At 38.6% G+C, this 23,557-nt stretch overlaps 1 protein-coding gene across 1 annotated transcript in view; it reads left to right on the top strand.

The window, feature by feature from the left end:
• Positions 1–23,557, top strand: part of VPS8 (VPS8 subunit of CORVET complex) — a 329,884-nt gene that overhangs the window by 125,887 nt on the left and 180,440 nt on the right. Inside the window, exons 24-28 of the mRNA XM_053565122.1 lie at positions 350–439; positions 4,025–4,076; positions 11,851–11,893; positions 13,481–13,553; positions 13,848–13,967. Coding sequence (XP_053421097.1) covers positions 350–439; positions 4,025–4,076; positions 11,851–11,893; positions 13,481–13,553; positions 13,848–13,967 — 378 coding nt within the window. The remainder of the gene's footprint in view (positions 1–349; positions 440–4,024; positions 4,077–11,850; positions 11,894–13,480; positions 13,554–13,847; positions 13,968–23,557) is intronic.

The following is a 23,557-nucleotide window of genomic DNA, read 5'->3' as shown; positions in this document are numbered from 1 at the left end:
ATTCCCAGTGCTGGGAGAGGGCCTGAATATGGATGTTCAATAAATGTTTGTAGAACTATTGACCAAAGGTAAAATGAATGTTGAAAAGAAGAAGATAGAAAAGAAGCTAAATTGGACATTGGAAGATGTTTAAAAGTTGCTGTTATATACTGAAGTAGTATTGAGCCTACAACCTATTGAATCTTACCCTGACACTGTGTTTGAGTACTTCAATTTTGATTTTTATCAGAGAAGAAATAAGAGAAATTAGGGAAGAGAATTCAAGATCATCTTCATTACTAAAGCTTAAGAAAAATAATTGGTAAGACTTATTACATTGTATGAATCAAGTGGCTTTTCCTTTTTATAGGTAGTTCTCATGTGTTGGGAAAATCGTTTATATGATGGTATGATTTATGTCTACAACAGAGGCATGAATGAATTTATTAGTCCAATGGAGGTAAGATACTTTCTAACTTGGACACATATTTAACATTATCTATTAATTTTTCCCCTATTCTTCTTTTGCTATAATTAGTTTCTCTGTTCATCCAATCAGTTTAAAATTTCTTATAAATTTGTTAGAGTTTTGCCTGTTTTAGGTTGGGATTTTTTTTTTTTTTTTTTTTTTTTGCAGTTTTTCGCCAGGGCTGGGTTTGAACCTGCCACCTCCAGCATATGGGGCTGGCGCCCCACTCCTTTGAGCCACACATGCTGCCCACTTGGGATTTTATTTTAAGCCTTTTAATTTTTTAACTCAAAAACTCTTCATTTTCCTATTTAGCTTTGTGACTCTGTGCTTGTGCCTTCAACACTTTCACACCGATTTTCTGTTCCTCAATAAGGAAAGCACACTTGATCCTGTCATGAATGCATTTAGCACATGTGTAACTCCATAGGCCCCGCTGACTTTTTTTTTTTTTGTAGAGACAGAGTCTCACTTTATGGCCCTCGGTAGAGTGCCGTGGCCTCACACAGCTCACAGCAACCTCCAGCTCCTGGGCTTAAGCAATTCTCTTGCCTCAGCCTCCTGAGTAGCTGGGACTACAGGCGCCCGCCACAACGCCCGGCTATTTTTTGGTTGCAGTTTGGCCGGGGCCGGGTTTGAACCCGTCACCCTCGGTATATTGGGGCCGGCGCCTTACCGACTGAGCCACAGGCGCCGCCCGACTTTTTTTTTTTTTTTAAGACAACTTCATAAGAACTTTAGGTCTTGTAGTGTGAACCCCTTGAAGTCTGCCTGGGCACACGCCACTTGCAGATTTTGGTGCTTTCCCAACCTTCTTGGTATAAAGGTAAACAAATCTATTACCAGAGGTTTGGGACACCCTAGTTTTGTTAGAGGCTGTTTTGTAGGAAAGCCTGTGACAGTATGTCAAACGCTGCCCCGTTCTGAGTGCCTGTAGATAGCGTCCTCCCTCGCTTGAGATTTTAAAGTATTTTTTAATTTCACATCTTCTGCTATTGTTTTCTTTCTTATTTATGTAAGTAGGTATTTAAATACCAGGGAACAATAGATAAAATTTAAAGTTATGCTTGCTTTTTAAACTTTACATTTTTTTCTCCTAAGAATTTTAGATACTATGGTAACTTTTACAAAAGGTGTAGGAAATGTATTACATCTAATTATTTTATGTAATAAATGGACTGTTGAGTAATATTACAGATACTACTCAGCTGAAGAAAGGGCCTGAAAATGGGAGGAGGCCATAATGTGGTAATTGTTAGCTTTTAACTTTTCCCAATTCACAGTTTTTTAGCATTCATGATAATTTTTTATTCTCTATACCAAGAGAATCTAAAAAGCATTTGGGCTTATTTTTGGAAAAACCAAATCTCATATCCATCTTGCTATTTATCCTAAATTTGAGGATAGAATTTTGGATAATAGTTTGCAGACACATGTGGTGTCCTCCTAGCCCAATGCTTTATTTACTACAGTGATTAATGTGCCTCAAACCAGGCAGATGCTGAAAGTACCCAGTCAGCCTTTTGTAAATTGATTGTCCTCCAGAATTATCTTCAGTATTAGGAAGTCAGCAGTCGTTCTGTGATAGTTCAGGTTTCTTTAAGGACATTAAGCCTGATAGGGTAAGTATCCCTCTAATTCATAACTGTTCAGTTTGGCTTGCACCTCTCTTCTCTTGGTCAGTTTCTAAAATTAGTACCCCACCCACTCCCCCTGGTTTGGGCCCTGATTGTCTATATGTCAGGTAAGTATTTTTTACCCTTGAATACCTCTCAGCTGCTTTCTCACCAAGGACCAGCACTTGCCTGGGAAAGACTGGTCAGCTGCTTCCTCAGGAAGGTCCAGTACCTCTCTGCATGCAGAAATGTTCTCTGTGCCACAACTAAGCCATAGTTGAGAAGAATTAATGCAGTTTCTTGTTTCTCTCAAAACAATCTCTCAAAAACAGATTCTATTTTGATGCATTTTATGTTGATAGAAAGGATTGCTGTACTTTCATTATGGTGTTTTTGAAATTTTTGCTGTTTTTTAGTCTTCACAATCTGGTTTACATTTATACCTGTACCTGTCGCATGTAATACTGGGCTATTGAGGTTGGCTTGTTTGTATTCAGAATTGGTTTTATGTTTAATGGCTTTGAGCAGGAGCTTAGTACTTGCTATTAAACATTCACTTGGAGATGTTAGCCTGGGAGGTGAGATGTATCCTGTGATTACTCTTTTATAAATCTCTGTGAGGAAATCACTTTTCAGAGTTTAAAGTTTAACTATCTTAATACTCAAAGAGTTCTGAATTAAGAAATGACCTGCCTTTTTAAATTTTCTAGATTTTTAAGAATGAAAGAGTGTCATTGAGAGGTTTAGGGGTAGAGTCCAAGTGAGGGTCCACAAGAAGGAGAGTCCAGGGATCAAGGAAAAGCTTATTAGAAAAGAAAAGTGTGGACTCTGACCAAGAGTCACCTTGCTCTTAGAGTTTCCAGAGGCTTTTATTAGTGTAGTTAGAGAATGAGGGAAGTCATCTTTTTTCTGCAGAGTGAATGATGCTGTGTCCAGGACCAATCTTAGAATTATTCCCTTCCATAAAATTGCTAATCTTTCACCAGGGCGTTATCTCTAGTGTCAGCCAGGACCAGGGTAGGAGATTGCTTGTTCTGGTGTTTCCTAGGAACATGGCCTTGAAGCATTCCAGGAATGTGGGGATGGGGTTGCTGTGACCATGCAGTTTGGTTTCTGGCCTGCTTTCTCTCACTAGCTGTCCTCCAAAGATGGCTGTACTCTGGTCAGGGTCATGAGGATTCCATCCCCATACTCATCACTTTGATATGACTACTATAACCTCTGAAATCTTTTCATTAGTTCTAGTTTTGGCTATTTTTGAGGTAAAAGTGATGCCTGTGTTCAGATGTGGGGGCATGGGGCAGGAAGATTTACAGATTATAAGGAGAAAAGATAAGGTTTATTCCTGAGTGTGTAGGAGGACTCAGTATTGAGTAGCTCTGCTGAGCAGCCAGAGGTGAAGGTTTAAATAGCAGCTTAACAAATTGGAGGGTGGAGATAGGTCTTCAGTGGGCCAGTATGGGAGGTTCTTTTGGGCTTTTTGATGCTAATGGAGAGCTGAATTTACACTCCTTAACAGGAAATTCGCTCTGAGAAAGGTGAGATCAATGGCAGCTATATTTTTGGGAGGCTCTGTTTAAGGTTAGCTAATGTTTCTTTCTGTGGCAGTTCTTTGTTCAGATGTTTCCAATGTAATTGTCATGATCTCTTTGATGGCATAGTCATCCTTTCACTTGCTTACTATTTTTTGAGAATAACGCTCTTTTAAGAACTTAAGAATCTTCATATCAGAAATTATAACTCAACAAAGACCTTTATGTAACTGGTTATTTATTAAATGGTTTCTTTCATTGAAGAATATGACAATGACTATTTCTAAACATTTTATGTACACATTGAAAGTTTTTATATTTAATCTCAACACCAAATGATTAATTCCATCAGAGACTATATAATTCTTGATTATCTTTTAAAAAATGTTCTTTTATATAATGGTAATGATTTTCCTGTTTTAATGCAGAAACTTTTCAGAGTCATTGCTCCTCCCCTAAATGCAGGAAAAACGCTAACAGGTAATAATTTTCTAAACCTTACTTTTTTCCCTTTTTTGTATTTTAAAGTATTACTTAAATGTTATAAAATGCATTAGTTATATATGTGCAATGTGAATTTTGATGATCATATGTAATCACGTAACCACCACTGAAATCAAGCTGTGCAAGTTCCTCATATGAAAGACAACATTCCCTCCTGCCCTTTGTACCTGATCTTCTCCCCATACCGCTTCTATAGGCAATCACTGATTGACTCCCCGTCAGTACACTCTATGTAAAGGGAATTATAGTATACCACCTCCCTACATTGACCACCTCCTTAAGTTGACATAATTTTTATAGACTGGACATGTACCACATGTACTCAGTGGAAGACTGACTTCTATATTTTGACCACTTTCTGTAAGTTGTATCTTAACCACTTAGACTGTGTCGCGTAATATTAATTTGCCCTCTGTAACTTGATCATTGAGTCTACTCTATACCAAGGGGTAGAAGGTATGGGCTTTGCCTCTTAGTTGTACTACTTTTTCTTTAGTATAAGTTCTTTTTTTAATGTTTTATTATTGCTGCTTGTTGGGTAGCAATCTAAACATCTTATTGTTTATCACGAGGTGTGGAAGATGTTTTCTTTTCTTTTTTTTTTTTTTGTGGTTTTTGGCTGGGGCTGGGTTTGAACCCACCACCTCTGGCATATGGGACCAGCACCCTACTCCTTGAGCCACAGGCACCACTCGTGGAAGATTTTTTCAACATGAAAGACAGGTCTAAATTGTAGGTGTACTCTACAATTACTGAAAAATTTTAGTGTTAATTGAGATGTGTTGGCCCAAAGGGAAGAACTCAAAGAGCTGATGTTGAAGGAAAAGGTTGATCTTCTACATTTTCTGGAAAGTATTAGCCAAAGAAAGATGGCAAAACATTTTGGCATTAGTAAGAGCACAGTTAGCAACATCCAAAAAATGTAAACATGAGTACTTCAAGAGATGTGGTAAGGAAAGTGTACACCTATAGTTGAAAAGGAAGAAAACTTCCCTCAATGAAGTCAGCAAATCTACATGAAGGTAGTTAATGCCCAGATCTCCCAGCTAGTGATCCAGGAAGTTGCTAAAAAATTCTCACAGGAATTTGGGCTGGCAGATTTCCAAGCATTCAGTGGTCCAACTTTTTGACCAAGCCATCATCAAAACATTTAAAATATACTACCAAGCTCAGCTCCTCCAGTGGGTCATTACTAAACACAGTGGTCTGCCTCTGGGAAGCAACTTCATCTGCTACATCAGGTTAACACTCTGGATGCTGCCCTCTGGATCAGTTCTGTTTAGAATAAAGTTTGCTGAGAAATAATACACAGATGATTCAAGAAAGTTGGATTTATCACAACCCAAGAGCACGATGTTTTGGCCCCATCAGACAAGCCATCTCCCATGGCAGTATTTGAAGGAGTAGGTTTTGAGGGTTTTGTTACAATGGATGATGACATGACAACCTATAATGAGCCTGACCCCGAAGCAATTTTCTAAGCAATATTGACTGAAATATAGACCAACATAAAAGTGCGTGAAGCAGCTGATGAGGTGGAAGAAACAAGTAAAGATGACATAGAAACTTTAGCGACTCCAAAAGAAGAGGATGTTAGGCATCTGATAATGCGGTTGAAGTCATTTGCTTTGGAAAAATGCCAGGTATGCTGAGTGTTGAGAGTGCTTTCCTCCCTCAATGTTTGTAATAAGAGTAAGAAACAAGGGCTGGGCACAGTGGCTCATGCCTGTAATCCTAGCATTCTGAGAGACCAAGGCAGGTAGATTGCTTGAGCTCAGGAGTTTGGGACCAGCCTGAGCAAGGGTGAGGCCCCCTGCTTAAAAATAGGTACGCATTGTGGCTGTACTGGGTAGCTGTAGTCCCAGCTACTGGGGAGGCTGAAGCAAGAGGATCACTTGAGCCCAAGAGTTTGAGGTTGCTATAAGCTATGAAACCATGGTACTCTACCCAGGGTGACAAAGTGAGACTCTGTCTCCAAAAAAAAAAAAAAAAAAAAAAGAAGCAGCAGCATACCAAGATTGACTCTTTCTTTAGAAAGAATGATTAAACCATAGGAAAATAGAATGTATTGATTTTGTATGACACTGTATGTATGATTTTACTGTGTTTTGATTTTGTATGATAGTCTCTAATAAATGCTGCAGAAGAAAGTAAAGTACATGTACATATCCGTACAGTAGGCCTAGTTCCTTATGTTGACCTCCTCTGTATGTTGGCCAATTTATTATAGTCCCTTGAGTGGTCAAATGACAGAGGTTCTACTGTATATAGTCTGCAATCTTTGATGGTTTCTTTCCTTTATTTTGTAAGATTCATCCATGTTGTTGTATGTATTAATTATTTTGTTTCCTTTTACTGCTGAATTGTATTCCATGAATTGAATATACCACAATTTGTTTATTCTTTCACCAGTAAGTGGACGTTTGAGTTGCCTTCAGTTTGAAACTACTATGAATAATACTGCTATAACATTTGTTATAGCAGTGAACATTTGTGAACAAGTTTTTTTTTTTTAATTTAACATTTTGAGATAATTGTAGGTTCACTCTGTTTCCGCAGTGATAACTAACATCTTGCAGAACTAAAAGACAACATCACAAGTATATATTCATATTAATAAAGTCAAGATACAGAACAGTTTCATTGCCACAAGTATTCCTCATGTTGCCCTTCACCCCAATGATCACACTTATTTTTGAATAAGTTTCTGTATGGGCTTATATGTTCATTTCTCTTGGGAAAATTCCTAGGATTGAAGTGGTTGGATTATATGGTAAATGTAGGAGGTCTAACAATCAAGTTTGTGAACCTGCCACTGTGAGCTTACATTTGACAGCATTGTACAAACAACTCAGTAAGGTTTCATAACCTTGGTATCTCACAGATGTGTTCATGTCAATGTGTGGTGTTGTCTTGCTGCGTGGCCTTCATTATTGTTGTGTGTTTTTTTGTGCCATTGTGAATTAGAGCAACAAAAATTCATAAATTTCTTGTTAAAGTTTGCAAGAGTGGAAGTGAAATCAGGGAGATGTTAGTCTACGTTTATGGGGATAATACCATGAAGAAAACAGCAGTGTACGAATGGATTAAATGTTTGTCTGAGGGGAGAAAAAGTGTCACAGATGAAGAGATGTCATGGCAGCCAGTAACTAGGAGAACTGAAGAAAATGTTGCAAAAATTTGTTGAATTATTTGTCAAAATTGTCAGCTAACTATGAGAATCATAGCAGACCAAGTAAACATCAATAGAGAAACACTTAGCAAAATCTTAACTGAAAATCTTGGGCAACGACTCATGGCTCTTGCATCATGATTATGCACCAGCTCAGATGAAACCATCTGTGAAGGAGTTTTTGCCCAGTAAACAAATAAGTATATTGGGACACTTGCCCTGCTCACCTGATTTGGCCCCCAGTGACTTTTTTCTTTACCGAAAGAGGAAAGAAATATTGAAAGGAAGACATATAGATGATGTTCAGGATTCTAGGGTAATATGATGACAGGTCTGATGGGCATTCTGGGAAAAGAGTTACAAAATGTCTTTGGAGGATGGAGTAGACATTGGCGTTGGTGAATAGTTTCCCAAGGGGAGCGCTTCAAAGGTGTCTTTACTGATATTCAACAATGATGTATGTTATTTCATTGAGATTTTGATTTTGATTTTCCTGATAATTTGTGATATTGATCATTTTTTCATGTGCTTATTGGCTAGTCACACATCATCTGGTTTTGTGATTTTTCTATTTAAATCTTTAGCCCTTTTTTTCTTAGTAGGGAGGGGCTGAGGGTTGTCTTCATCTTATTGAATTGTAAGAGTTCTGAATGAGCCAACTCCCCACCAGAGCCTAAAGTGCTCCCCCCTCAGACAGAGTTTCACTTTGTCACCCCTGATAGAGTGCTCTGGTGACATATCTCACAGCAACCTCAAACACTTGGGCTCAAATGATACTCTTGCCTCAGCCTCCTGAGTAATTGGGACTACAGGTGCCTGCTACAACATCCAGCTAGTTTTAGAAACAGGGTCTTACTCCTTTTTTTTTATTGTTGGGAATTCATTGAAGGTACAAGAAACCAGGTTACACCGATTGCATTTGTTAGGTAAAGTCCCTCTTACAATTGTGCCTTTCCCCCAAAAGACCTCACCCCCCTCTCTCCTTCCCTCTTCTTGTTCCTACCCCTCCCTTCTCTCTTTCTCTGCTCTCCTTCCCCCATCCCAGCCCCACCATGTCTTCTTAAAATTTGAATACATAGGATTCATGCTTCTTCAGTCTTGTGATGTTTTACTAAGCAATTGTAAATTGAGCTTTGATAAACAGTCTAGTACAAGTGTCCTTATGATAAAAGGATATTTTTCCTTCTGGGTAGATGCCCAGTAATGGGATTGCAGGATCAAATGGGAGGTCTAGCTTGAGTTCTTTGAAGTTTTTCATACTTCCTTCCAAAAAGGTTGTATTAGTTTGCAGTCCCATCAGCAGTGTAAAAGTGTTTCTTTGTCTCCACATGCACACCAGCATTTGTGATGTGGACCATTCTTATTGGGATTAAATGATATCTCAGGGTGGTTTTGATTTACATTTCTCTATAATTAGGGACAATGAGCATTTTTTCATGTGCTTGCTAGCCATTTGTCTGTCTTCTTTAGAGAAGGTTCTATCCATCTCTCTTCCCCATTGATATATGGGATTGTTGGCTTTTTTCATGTGGATTAATTTGAGTTTTCTTTTTTTTTTTTAATTGTTGGGGATTCATTGAGGGTATAATAAACCAGGTTACACTGATTGCATTTGTTAGGGAAAGTCCCTCTTGCAATCCTGTCTTGCCCCCAAAAAGTGTGACGCACACCAAGGCCCCACCCCCCTCCCTCCTTCCCTCTCTCTACTCTTCCTTTCCTCACCCTTCCCTCCCTCTTTCTCTCTCCGCTCTCCCTTTCCCCCCACCCCCACCGTGACCTTAATTGTCATTAATTGTCCTTATATCAAAATTGAGTACATAGGATTCATGCTTCTCCATTCTTGTGATGCTTTACTAAGAATAATGTCTTCCACGTCCATCCAGGTTAATACGAAGGATGTAAAGTCTCCATTTTTTTTAATGGCTGAGTAGTATTCCATGGTATACATATACCACAGCTTGTTAATCCATTCCTGGGTTGGTGGGCATTTAGGCTGTTTCCACATTTTGGCGATTGTAAATTGAGCTGCAATAAACAGTCTAGTACAAGTGTCCTTATGATAAAAGGATTTTTTTCCTTCTGGGTAGATGCCCAGTAATGGGATTGCAGGATGCTTTGAGGTTTCTCCATACTTCCTTCCAAAAAGGTACTAGTTTGCAGTCCCACCAGCATTGTAAAAGTGTTCCCTTCTTTCCACATCCACTCCAGCATCTGCGGTTTTGAGATTTTGTGATGTGGGCCATTCTTACTGGGGTTAGATGGTATCTCAGGGTGGTTTTGATTTGCATTTCTCTAATAGATAGGGATGATGAACATTTTTCATATGTTTGTTAGCCATTCGTCTGTCTTCTTTAAAGAAGGTTCTATTCATGTCTCTTGCCCATTGATATATGGGATTGTTGGCTTTTTTCATGTGAATTAGTTTGAGTTTTCTATATATCCTAGTTATCAAGCTTTTGTCTGATTCAAAATGTGCAAATATCCTTTCCCATTGTGTAGGACACTTGTACTAGACTGTTTATTGCAGCTCAATTTACAATTGCCAAAATGTGGAAACAGCCTAAATGCCCACCAACCCAGGAATGGATTAACAAGCTGTGGTATATGTACACATATGCTTTGGTTGTTGTCTCCCTAGCTGTACAGAAGCTTTTCAGTTTAATTAAGTCCATTTGTTTATTTTTGTTGTTGTTGCAGTTGCCATGGCAGTCTTCTTCATGAAGTCTTTCCCCAGGCCAATATTTTCCATTGTTTTTCCTATGCTTTGTTTGAGGATTCTTATTATTCCATGCCTTAAATTTAAATCCTTTATCCATCTTGAATCAATTTTTGTGAGTGGGGAAAGGTGTGGGTCCAGTTTCAGTCTTTTACATGTGGATATCCGGTTCTCCCAGCACCATTTATTGAACAGGGATTCTTCCCCTCAGTGTATGTTCTTGTTTGGTTTATTGAAGATTAGGTGGTTGTAAGATGTTAGTTTCATTTCCTGGTTTTCTATTCGATTCCAAATATCTATGTCTCTGTTTTTGTGCCAGTACCATGCTGTTTTGACTACTATGGCCTTGTAGTCTAGCCTAAAATCAGGTATGCCGATGCCCCCAGCTTTGTTTTTATTACTAAGAACTGCCTTAGCTATATGGGGTGTTTTCTAGTTCCATACAAAACACAGAATCATTTTTTCCAAGTCTTGAAAGTATGAGGGTCTCACTCTTGCTCAGGCTGGTCTCCAACTCCTGAGCTCAAGAAATCCACCCCTACCTCAGCCTCCCAGAGTGCTAGGATTACAGGCATGAGCCCCTGCAGCTGGTCAGCAAAGACTAAGAATTTTTAATATAGTCTGGATGGAAGCACCTTTTTCAATATATATTTTGCAAAAATTTTTTTCCAGTCCATAGTTTCCTTTTTAGTTTTCTTAACCATGTTTTTTGTTTTTTTAATTTCTCATAAATGATATGAGGGTTCAAATATTTAGCTTACATTGTTTTCATTTCTAAGTTAAAGTTGTAGTCAAGCAGGGGGTGTGCTGAACACCCTCACATTGTGCACATTAGATGAGATCTCACCAATTACTCTCCTTCCTCCCCCTCCTCCTCACTGGACCAGTGTTTTTCTTTCATGTGGGCTTGTAGTTGTTTATATATTGGCTTCAACCATGTTTTTCAAAGACAAAATGTTTTTAATCTTTGTGAAGTCCATCTTATTATTATCACTTTTTTGTAGTGTCAGCTTTTGGGGTTCTGTTTCAGAAATCATTGTCCAATTCAATGTCATAAAGACATATTTTCTTCAAGAAATTTAATAGTTTTAGCACTTGTATTTAGAACTATAATTTATCTTGAGTTAATATTTGTATATGACAAGGTAAAGTTCAAGGATTTTTTTTCTATGCAGCGTTCAGTTATTCTCATAAGAGTTCCTATTCCTGTTCTTTGTTGTATTGTTTATCGTCATTGAACTATTTTGACACCTTTGTCAAAAGTCAGTTGACCAACCACATTAAGTATGAATCTGTTTCTCTGCTCTCTATTCTGTTACATTGATATATATATATGTCTATCCTTATTGCCAATTATATACTGTCTTGAAAAACTTTATGTTTTTTACATAATTTAGAATAGAAAGGGCCTTAAACATCATTTAGTGCAGGTCTGTTACTTTCAACATTTGGGAACAATGGCCTTCTCAGCCGTAGAGCACTGTAGCTGGTAAAAATCCAGGTCACAAATGAGTTATGGCTTCATTTTAATTAATTGGTTGTGGTCTACAGTTCATCAATTCATTGCCTATTGTATGCCTTCACTGGTCCCCAGTTAGTGTATAGGCCAACAATTCATAGATCCCCATCAGATCTGTTCCTTCATGAATCCTTTAATGACTTACATTGATTTTGTTTCCGTGAAAAAAATTTAATGGCAATTCAAAAAGTAATAGCTAAAGTGGTCTTATCTCAATTTTCTGTTATTTGGGAATGTATTTACCTCACTTTAAATGACATTTTATTTTTTGATTCCATATAAATATTATATTTCTGAAAAGATTTTGAAATAATTACTGAAGATACTTTTCTTTCTCTTTTAGATGAACAGGTTGTTATGGGAAACAAACTTCTTGTATATATCAGGTAAAATGTATTCATTATTTATCTATGTGTATGTTCCCTCTATATTTTTCCCTTATGTTTTTAGAGATACTGTTATCTATATAGTGCTTTTCATTTTTCAGAATTCTTTTATGTAGAGCAGTGATTCTCCACCCTAGGTGATTTTGTCCCCTTCCCCTTGGAGATTTTTCATAATGTCCAGAGCCATTTTTGGTTGTTACAACTGGGATAGAGTAGAGATGCTACTGTTATGTCTTGGGTAGAGGTGAAGGATGATGCTGAGCACCCTGCAATGAACAGATGAGGCCCCACAGCAAAGAATTATCTGACCTACCACATCAGTAGGGCTGAGGGTGAGAAGCCCTAATGTATTTTACTTTTACTGCTGACAACTCTGTGGGATATGTGTAACATCTATTTTATCTATAAGAGCAATAAATTTGTTTAAATCACAAAGAAGTTAGTGACAAAGATAAAATTGGAATGTTTATCTCCTGACTCCTGGACCAGACTCCATTCTGATAGAGTATGCAGGCTCAGAATTAAGTCTTGATAGAACTTTTGGATAGATGGTTGGTTGCCAAGAAGGTAGGATGACAGAACTTGCCAGAACATCATTTTAGCTTCTATTGAGCATCAGTTAACTTTGAGAGTTAATAAGTAATTTGGCACCTTGGTTATTTAGTGTAGGAAAATGTATGTAGCATTTACCCAGTGCTTTATCATCTTTACTTTAAATCCAGAATATGCTGGCATCCAGTTGTTAATCAACACAGTTGATCAGTGTTAATCTAACACTGAAAATTGATGACTAGTTCAAAAAGGCTTACAATTTACCCCCCTCAAAAGGATAGAAAAAAAGAAGACATATTCAGAAGAGATGGGTATGTTGAAAGTAAATGTTTAGAAGATGTTTATAAAATTCAGTGCAGAAGGCAAGCCTTTAGCCCTAAAGAAGGTCTGATTTGGAAGTAAAACTGTAGCGTGAATTTCTCTTCAGATTCTAATTGTCCATGAAGGCTTATCCTTTTGAAGACATTTTGCAGATGTTTACTAGCCTGGCTCTTTCCCCATCTTTAATCACTATCCTTAGAGCCACTGGTTTAAAAGTAACTGAAATAGAAAAATTAGCCAGGCATGGTGCCACACACCTGTAGGATTGCTTGAGCCCAGGAGTTTGAGATTACAGTGAGCTACAATGACATTACTGCAGTCTAACCTGGGTGACAGAGTCTCCAAAAAGAGAAAACAAAAGTAACTGAGAACATCAAGCTTATAACAAGTAAATCATAGTTTAATGTTGCCCTTAGTTTTTTTCTAGATGCTAGGTATGAGACCTTTAGTCTGTCCTTCCTGCCCCTTTAGGGCGGCATGAGTTTTTCTCAGGAAGCATAAAAAAATGAAAGTTCCTACTCAGTCACAAGACATGATACTTCGCCACCATTTCTCTTGCCCACTTTTTTTGAACTGGGTGTCATCTTGATCTGGTTTGGAACTTAAGACAGAAGCTAAGTCAGCTTAAAAATCAAACTGGTTTCTCAAGTTTGAAGAACACTGTGTTACTCACTTGTCACCAAATCTGTTCTCATTCTTTCTATTCTCAAATAGCTGTTGTCTAGCAGGTCGTGCTTATCCCCTGGGTGACATCCCTGAAGATCTTGTTCCCTTGGTTAAAAATCAGGTTGGTATTATTTTCATAGCATTTTTACTGTCTCTACCTCCTAAAATGTACTGAAGACAAACTACTATAGAGGATCATGCCTGGGTCAGAAGCTGTCACCTATTACAGGAGAGGGCATTATACTATCACTGAAGTCAGTAATTTTAGGTGAGAGCAGATTTAAGAGTTGGAATTCAACAGTTGCGATTCAAACTGAACTCAACCTGCCTTTATTTTATCCAAATAGAAATCATTTCTTCAGCAAGATACTTTGTAAGATGAGAAAATAATCAACATTTTTTTTCCAATTTGCAGGTTTTTGAATTTCTAATTCGCCTGCATTCAGCAGAAGCTTCACCAGAGGAAGAGGTCTATCCTTATGTTCGGACTTTACTACATTTTGACACAAGAGAATTTCTAAATGTGTTGGCACTGGTAAGAGATTATATGATTTTAAGGTGTTTTCAGAGAAGCCAGGGCGATACTTTTTTTTTAAATGTAAGGAAGGAAAAAGAATAATCCTTCTGTAGGTACAATTTTTATGCCCTACTGGTAAGTCAGGGTTTCAAATGTTTAATTTTGTTGTGCTACTCATATTTTCTCTCTAGTTCTTTATCTCCTTCTCCCCTCTTTTTCTTCTTCCCACTCTCCCCCATTAAAAAGTTAAAGCAAGCAGGGTTAGATATAGTGCATCTCTGATTTCATAAATTATATTACTTGGCATACAGAAGAGTGCTCTGAAAGAGATGTGGTGGTGATGATAGTGGAAATAATTGGAGTTGAAATGGCACATGGAAGCTTTTTGCTAAAAAAAAACACTCTTATATATGTTTAATTGGAGATGAATTTGGGTGAGCCAGGTTATCTGTGAAGATGCTTCGAGGGGAATATAGTAGAACCTTTGTAAGTTGACTGACCACCCAAGGGACTATAACAAACTGGTCAACATATGGAGGTGGTCAACATAAGGAACTAGGCCCACTGTACTGATATGTACTTGTGGTTCATGTCTGGTCTATGAAAATTAGGTCAACTTAAGGTCGTCAATGTAGGGAGGCATTCAACTATGGAGGTTCTGCTGTAGTTTTATAAAACATGATGTTATCTTCCCCCAAAAATGGTATCATAGTTGGGTTTTGGAAAGGTTTTGATAAAATGCTTACATTTTTGTGTTCAGTGAAAGCATCAGGCTCACAAATACGTACAACACACACACATGTATGCAGTATTTGGAGATAAAAGACATAATGGAAATACACCTAAATATTAATAGTGACTAACTCTGTGAAATGGAGCAAACTCCCCTAAAGAATGAACATATACTACTTTCATAAATTATTTTAAAAAGTTAAGTACTCCTGAGAAGATTATCATACAGGATGTCCGTACAGTTTGTGTGCAGTTTAAACTATTTTTAATTTTTGAATTAGTTTAATTTGAAAATCTGACCTCAGAAGTAGTAACTTTAATTTCATAGGATGAAAGGAAAAGGAACTTACATCTGGAAATTAGGTCTAGTTGTTTTAGGAAACCTTAAATGTCCAGAGGAGAACATAAGGGTACTTGATGGCCAGCAAGTAGGAAAAAAAAAAGCCCAAAATGAAAAAACAGGAAGTGACGGGGCAGGAGAATATGGAAAGAGTAGTGGAGAAAACAAAGAATTTGACCCAGTTTTCATTTTTTTAAGGGCTATGATAGCATTGCACCACATTTGGAATTATGCTGATACCTGAATTATTATTTTAGGATTTATAGTAAGGCTGCCAAACAATCTTTCATTTGCTTGACAATATTTGAGTGTATAGTCTATCCCATATAGTATTCTAATTGAGGTTTGCAACTTTGGGTGATAGGATATAAATTCTGCCCTTGTGGAAGAGGAGGATCAGACTTGCATAAAAGTGATTATAGCACAGTATAGAATAGGGGTCCTCAGACTTTTTAAACAGGGGGCCAGTTCACTGTCCCTCAGACCATTGGAGGGCCGGACTATAGTTAAAAAAAAAAACAAAAACTATGAACAAATTCCTATGCACACTGCACGTATCTTATTTTGAAGTAAAAAAACAAAACGGGAACAAATACAATATTTAAGTAAAGTTAAATCAACAATCTTACCAGTATTTCAATGGGAACTATGGGCCTACTTTTGGCTTCTGAGATGGTCAATGTCCAGTTCCATATTTGTCACTGCTAGTCATAACAAGTGATGCAAGTGTGCATCCGTTAGTCTAGATCTGGTTGGAGATTTCAGATGTCTCATTCTGGGAAAAGTCTGTCCACTGACATAAGTGCTGCCAAAGATGGTTGCCATTTTGAGTGCATGGTTCCTGAGATTAGGGTATGTCTTAAGAGGGGAGAGATGCATAGAAATTAGGAAGGCTGCTTGACTTGAATGTGTCTTTCAGAGAGTCACAATCTGCAGTTCAGCCAGTTCCATTTGGTAAATCGTATCCACATTTTCAATGTCAATAGAAAATGGGTTACAGAAAAGCTGTATGTCCTGTTCATGGAGATGAAGCTCTTTAAATATAAATTGGAACTCCTTTTGCAACTTTTCCTGTGAATCCACACATTTTATTTGGGAATGCAACCAATGGTTTTTCCACTAACAGATTTTGAGTTGTGGGGAGATGGCAGAAATTTTCCTCCTTCACTTGTTTGATGAGGAGGTCTAATTTTACTTCAAATGCTTTCACATGTGATTGCATATCACAGATGAGCTTCCCCTTTCCTTGAAGTTGCACAGTGAAACTGTTGAGTAGCTCTGTTACATGTGTCAGAAAGGCAAGGTACCCTTTGCATTTTGCATCATTGAGCTCTGGTACTTCTTTGTTTTTTTGAAAGCAGAAAAGCTATAATCTGTGGAAGTAAGTCATGGAAATGTTTCAAAACTCTCCCTCAACTCAGCCAACAGACTTCTGTGTGGTACCAAACATCTTCACAGGCAACATTTAGCTCAGACAGAAATTCCTGAAATTGTCTGTGGTTTAGTGCATTACCTCTAATGAAGTTAACACAAGATACCACAGTTTTCATAACAGAGTCCCACTTCAGTGATTTACTACACAGCGCTTGTTGGTGGATGAGGCAGTGTATGGCTATTGGATGGGAATGGTTATGTTTGTCCATCTCTTGGTTAATGCGAGCAATTACTCCTTTCTTAGACCCCACCATGCTAGGAGCACCATCAATTGTCACACTGGCTAGTTTTGCCCAGTCCAGCTCCAAACTATTCACAGTTTGGCAAACCTTTTCATAGATATCCTGTCCTGTAGTTGCTCCTTTGATGCTTTGTAATGCAGCAAGCTCTTCTGTGACTTCAAAATAGTCATTTGTCCCATGAATAAAAATTAGAAGTTGTGCAGAATCACAAACATCGTTACTTTCGTCAAGTGCCAAGGAAAAATAGGAAAGTTTTTTTGCAGAGTTTTGCAAATGCTGATGCAAATTGTCTCCCATTTCTTCAATCCTACGTGTAATTGAGGGTCCTGAAAGACTCACTGTATTGAATAAATCGACCTTCTCTGGAAACATCTCTTTGGCAAGAGAAAGAAGGCATTCTTTAACAAATTCTCCCTCCACGAATGGTCTGCCAGTGCATGCTATTAGCTTGGCAACTTGAAAACTTGCTCGCAGTGATGAAGTATTTAGCTGTTTCTGCTTCACAGAAGTATTTTGCTGAATTGTCAATGTATATTTCAGTTTTAATATTTTATCTTTTCTAACTTCTCTGACCAAACAATCATATTTATCTTTATGTTGAGTTTGATAGTGTCGATGCAAATTGTCTTCTTTGAACACAGACACTATATTCTGGCATATGAAACACACAGCTCTTTCCTTGCACTGCATGAAAAAGTAATCATAAGTCCACTGTTCTTTGAATATCCTACACTCCGAGTCAGTTTTTCTCTTTTTTGATATCATTGTTTCCTAGGGATTCCAAATTGCTATTGGTAAAATACCAATACACACACACACGCACATATATATATATATATATGTATACAGTGCTTCAAAAACAATATACCAACAATAACTTTGCCCACACAGAGACACATAGACTGCACTGCCCATCAGTGCAGTCTGATCAGTGCCCATCAATGCAGCCTTGCCAGTTCACATCATTTCAGCCTTGCCATTGCCCATATGGTGGAACTCTGCTTTTACCTCAGGCTCATGCTTGTGCGGTGCGGGAACAGGCACGATTACAGAGCCGGTTCCTCCACCACCTTTCCAGTTCACACTACACTGTGTGAGCCTCACTGCGATCTGTGAACTTGCCCAGGAATCTGATCGCATGGGTATTCTCACCCATGCGATCAGATTCCACTGCAGGAAAAAAGAAGGCACATATGCCTTTTTTCTTCTGAATCTAATGCGAGTTCAGCCATATGGCTCGCACTGCTCAGAGATCACAACAGTGTGAACCAGGGCTTACACAGCACACAACATACACATACACAACTGAATAGCAATTAGAATATAAATGCACTTACTGTCAATTAAATTGGGTTTCCTACTCCTCAGCTGTCTGCAGAACCAGATTGAGTTCCCCTGGGGCCGTAGGCAGATTACCAGTTTGGGGCCCCCATTCGATAACACTGAGCACTGACCATTTGCATTAACACTGACCGCTGACCATTTGCGATAACACTGACTGCTGACAATTTGCATTAATACTGAGCGCTAACAATTTGCATTAACACTGAGCACTTACAGTTATCATTACCACTGAGCACTGACAATTTGCATTAGCACTGAGCGCTGACTATTTGCATTATCACTGTGATGCAACCACCCTGAAACCACCCCCAACCAACTAACCAACTTAAAAAAAAAAGGGCTCTTCCAATATCAAAAAAGGCGCCCCCTATCTGCCAAAAACAGACCTCCTAACTTCAGGAAAAAAAGGCCCCCCTTAACCGCAAAGAAAGGCCCTACTAACTGCAAAGTAAAAAAAGAAAATAGACCTCCTAACTTCAAAAAAAAAAATAAATCCTAACTTGTTCTTACATCAGTCCTTAGGCAGCAGCAGGCTCTGCACACCTTTGATTACACCAGAGACTGAGAGGAAGTGTCAAGAGATGGAGAGAAGGAGGGGCAGGGAGAGACAGAGAGAAGGAGCAGAGTCAGAGAGTTGGTGCACATTCCACACATGCGCACTGCGGCCCGGGATAAGTCGGCTGCTAAGCAGGACAGGCAGGGCACAAAAACACCCAGCAGGCCGGGATGAGTCAGCTGCTAAGCAGGACAGGCAGCTGTGGCAAAAACACCTGGTGGGCCGGATAAATGTCCTTGGTGGGCCGCATCTGAACCGCGGGCCGCATCTGAACCACGGGCCGTAGTTTGAGGACCCCTGGTATAGAATGTAGTATATGCCTTAGGGAAGTGTGTGATGGTATACAAACACTTTTGAGGGGCATCTAATGGGGTCTTAGGGCAGGTTTCTTGGATGAAATCACTACATTCTGAGTCTTAAAAAAACAAGTAGAGGTTAGGTGAAGGGTAGGGAAAATATTGTAGGCAGAAGGGCTGAATATATAAAAAGGCGTGGAAATGAGACAGAGCAATATATATTTTAGTAATTGAAGAAAGTTCAGTATGCTTGCATCTTTATGGGTAAAGAAAAGCGCAAAGAGAAACAAATTCAGAGAGGTAGAGTCTAATAATCCGTAGTGAGAAATTTGGACATCGTAATTACAGCAGTAAGTAGCCATTGAAGCCTTTTGGGAAGAGAAGTATCATGATTTGTACTTTTAAAAATTTCCTCTGACTCTGTGTCTCAGTCAGTTTGGGCTGCTATGACAAAGTACCACAGAGTAGGTGACTCGTACCAGCAATTTATTTCTCACAGTTCTGGAGGCTGGAAATGCAAGATCAAGGCATTGGGAGATTCTTGTCTATTTGGGACCTGCTTCCTGGTTCATAAAATAGCACTTTCTCACTATGTCCTCAAATGGCAGGAATGGGCAAAGAATGTCTCTGGGGCCTATTGTATAAGTAAAAGTACTGATCTCATTCATGAGACTCAGCTCTCATGATCTAATCACCTTCCAAAGATGATACCACCTAATACGACCACTTTGGTGATTAGGTTTTCACCATGAATCTTGGGGGACACAAATGGATCGAAATGACTAAGACTAAAGGCAAGCAGATTTGTTTGTTAGTGAACTTTTGCAGTAATCTGGGTATATGGTGGCTTGAATTAGGGTGGTAACAGTAGATATATCAAGATGTGAAAGGATATGAATGATACTTTAGGAGGCAAATTAGACCCCTAAAGAAGAAGAATATGTGATAGAGACCACATGTAGCCCACAAAGCCTGAAATATTTACTTGTCTGGCCTTTTACAGAGAACGTTCCTTGACCCTTGGATGAGGATATCCCTTGCTATCATAATCATACAGAAATCCTGTAACTTTTAAGGTACTACAGAAGTTTTTATGCCTAAATTAAAGATGACTTTGAACTTGAGTTTTAGGTCTATCTTTGTACTTCACCAACTGTCATTTTTCATTAGGGCATCTTTGCATATTTTTTCTCTAATCATTCATAATTAAAAGCATTTTTGTAAATGATAACGTTTAACATGGCAATGATGTGCCATTTGGGTGGTGGTTAACACTGTCAGAATATGTCATTAACTGTATCATAATAGTCACACTGTAGTATGTCATCACTTAATTATGCTTATACAAACAGACTTTTTTTTTTTTTTTTTGTAGAGACAGAGTTTCACTTTATGGCCCTCGGTAGAGTGCCGTGGCCTCACACAGCTCACAGCAACCTCCAACTCCTGGGCTTAAGCGATTCTCTTGCCTCAGCCTCCCGAGTAGCTGGGACTACAGGCGCCCGCCACAACGCCCGGCTATTTTTTTGGTTGCAGTTTGGCCGGGGCCGGGCCTGAACCCGCCACCCTCGGTATATGGGGCCGGCGCCTTACTGACTGAGCCACAGGCACCGCCCACAAACAGACTTTCAATATGTGTTTCAAAGCAGTGACTTTATGCTACCAAAAGGAAAATCCCTAAGGAAACTGTTTTTGACTTGCTGTCAGTGCTGTTGTTTTAAATACATATGTTAATTCTCTGTGGTTTTATATTATGGTTAAATAGCCCTTGTATTAGTAGATAGTACCTTCTGTTTTACCTGCAGAATGACATTTCACTTTAACAAACAGGGATGTGTGTGTGTGTGTGTGTGTGTATCATAAATTACAAGATAGAACTGAAAGACTTTCTAGTCCCTCTTCCCATCTTTAGACGTGGTCATATTTTAACCCACGTAAACATCAAAATACCTTTTGTCTGGGCCTTCTAGATTAAGAGTTCCTGCAACCTCCTTGGTAACTCATTTAAGCGTTTCTCAGCTGATTGGCAGCAACAGAGACCAGTTGACAAAAAAAGTTAAAAATACTTTACTTTTCACTGTAAACAATTAACTAGACAATGCAACAGTCATTTGTTAACCTGAGCAGAAGGAAGGGAAGGGCACGAACAAAGATACTTTGGAGATACTGGGGGAAATTTAGGGGCCTATTTAAAGAACAGCAGGTGCTATGGTTTGGAAAGAACTATAATGTACAAGGACTATAAATTAAGTTTGTAAAATCACTACTGTGTGCTTAAGTTGGCAGCACTGTACAAAGGACTTGGGAGGTTTCACAACCTTGGTATATCAGTGTCTCACGCTGTATTTGTGTCGACAGGTGGCAGTGTCTTGCTGAGTGGCATCATTCTTGTTCTTGCATGTTTCTGTGTGCCATTGTGAGATTGTCAGAGCTTGAATTAGAGCAATGAACAAACATTAAATTTCTTGTTAAACTTGGCAAGGGTGGAAATGAAATTAGGGACATGTTAGTCCAAGTTTATGTGGATAATGCCATGAAGAATACAGCAGTGTATAAATGGAGTAAACGTTTTTCTGAGGGGAGAGAAAATGTCACGGATGAAGGGAGATCAGGGCAGCCGGTAAGGAGCTGAATTGACGAAAACATTGTAAAACTTTGTCGAATTGTGCATCAAAATCATCAACAGAATGTGAGAAGCATAGCAGACTAAGTAAGCCTTAATAGAGAAACAGGAAAATCTCAAATGAAAATCTTGACATGAGAAGGTGTGTACAAAAATGGTCCCAAAGGAGCTCACCAATGAAGGAGAGTTGAAATTTTCTAAGACCTTTTGGAGAGACAAGACAATGATGTGGACTATATTATCACTGGTGATGAAACATGGATGTACTCATATTACCCTAAAACAAAGTGTCAAAGTGTACGCTGGAAGTCAGACAATTCTCCATGACCAAAAAAATTCAGTAACTATAAGTCAAGAGTCAAAACAATGTTGCTAACCTATTTTGATGTCAGAGGGATTATTCATTATGAATTTCTGCCGAATGGACCAACAGTTAACCAAGTTTACTATTTGGAAACTTGTAAATCTGTAAAGACTGCCTAAAAAAGTTAGACTAAAAATGACCTGAATATTTTGCACACAATGCATGGCTCTTGCCTCACTACAATGCACCAGCTCACCCAGCTGTGAGGGAGTTTTTAGCCAGTAAACAAGTAACTGTGTTGGACCACCTTCCTTACTTACTTAATGTGCCCCCAATAACTTTTTTCTTTACCCAAAGATAAAGGAGGGCGATGCCTGTGGCTCTGTGAGTAGGGCACTGGCCCCATATACTGAGGGTGGTGGGTTCAAACCCAGCCCCAGCCAAACTGCAGCAAAAAATAGCCAGGCGTTGTGGCAGGCACCTGTAGTCCCAGTTACTCGGGAGGCTGAGGCAAGAGAATCACCTAAGCCCAAGAGCTGGAGGTTGCTGTGAGCTGTGACACCATAGCACTCTACTGAGGGCAAAAAAGTGAGATTCTGTCTCTTAAAAAAAAAAAAAAAAAACCAAAGGAAATATCAAAAGGAAGACATTTTGATAACATTCAGGACCTCAAGGGTAATGACATCTCTGGCCATTCCAGAAAAAAAGTTCCAAAATTGGTTTGAAGGGTGGACTAGGTGCTGGCATTGGTGCATAACTTTCCAAGGGGAGTACTTCTAAGGTGACCATAGTGATACTCAGCAATGAGGTACACAGCCCTTTTTCTAGGTTAAGTTTGCAAACTTAATTGTCAGACCTTGTAGTCTTGACAGTTTATGGTTGTGAAATTTCTTTTTATTTTTAATCTATTATGATAATATGTATTCCATTTCCTTTTTTCAAGAAAATAGCAATCGATTATTGCTATATGGATTTAAACATTTCTTAGAATCAAATGTGTTAAGTGAAAACATAGGGAAGATCTTCTCATTTTCTGTCATTCTTACTATTCAGGAAATATTTTTATTTCAATTATTTTTAGTGGATATGATTTCAGTTTCTTTATCTATGCATCCTATATGTGCTAGGTACTTTTGTGACATGCTGTTAATCATATACTGCCAAGCAGAATCTGACGTTGTGATGTATTTGATGCATGGTATTCAGAATATTTGGCTCTGCTTGTGCCAGGACAAAAAAATTAAAAATGCTGTACTTGGCAGTGTTTTGAAAATAGAATACCTATTCCATTAATAGGTATTCTAATAATTATTTTTAATTATTATTAGAATGCCCGTTAATGGAATAATATTTAATATTATTAAATATTAATCATTTAATATTTAATAATTTTAATATTTCCACAATTTTAGAATAATTTTTTAAATGCTTATCTTTATTATTTTTTTTTTTTTTGTAGAGGCAGAGTCTCACATACCACCCTCAGGTAGAGTGCCGTGGCATCACACAGCTCACAGCAACCTCTAACTCTTGAGCTTATGCGATTCTCTTGCCTCAGCCTCCCGAGCAGCTGGGACTACAGGCGCCTGCCACAACGCCCGGCTATTTTTTTTTTTTGTTGCAATTTGGCCGGGGCTGGGTTTGAACCCGCCACCCTCGGCATATGGGGCCGGCGCCCTACTCACTGAGCCACAGGTGCCGCCCTAAATGCTTATCTTTAGACATCATTTTTTCTTA

The sequence above is a fragment of the Nycticebus coucang genome, chromosome 16, assembly GCF_027406575.1.
Source record: "Nycticebus coucang isolate mNycCou1 chromosome 16, mNycCou1.pri, whole genome shotgun sequence".
In the NCBI taxonomy this organism is placed as follows: domain Eukaryota; kingdom Metazoa; phylum Chordata; class Mammalia; order Primates; family Lorisidae; genus Nycticebus; species Nycticebus coucang.
This window is presented reverse-complemented; position numbering and strand designations above follow the sequence as displayed.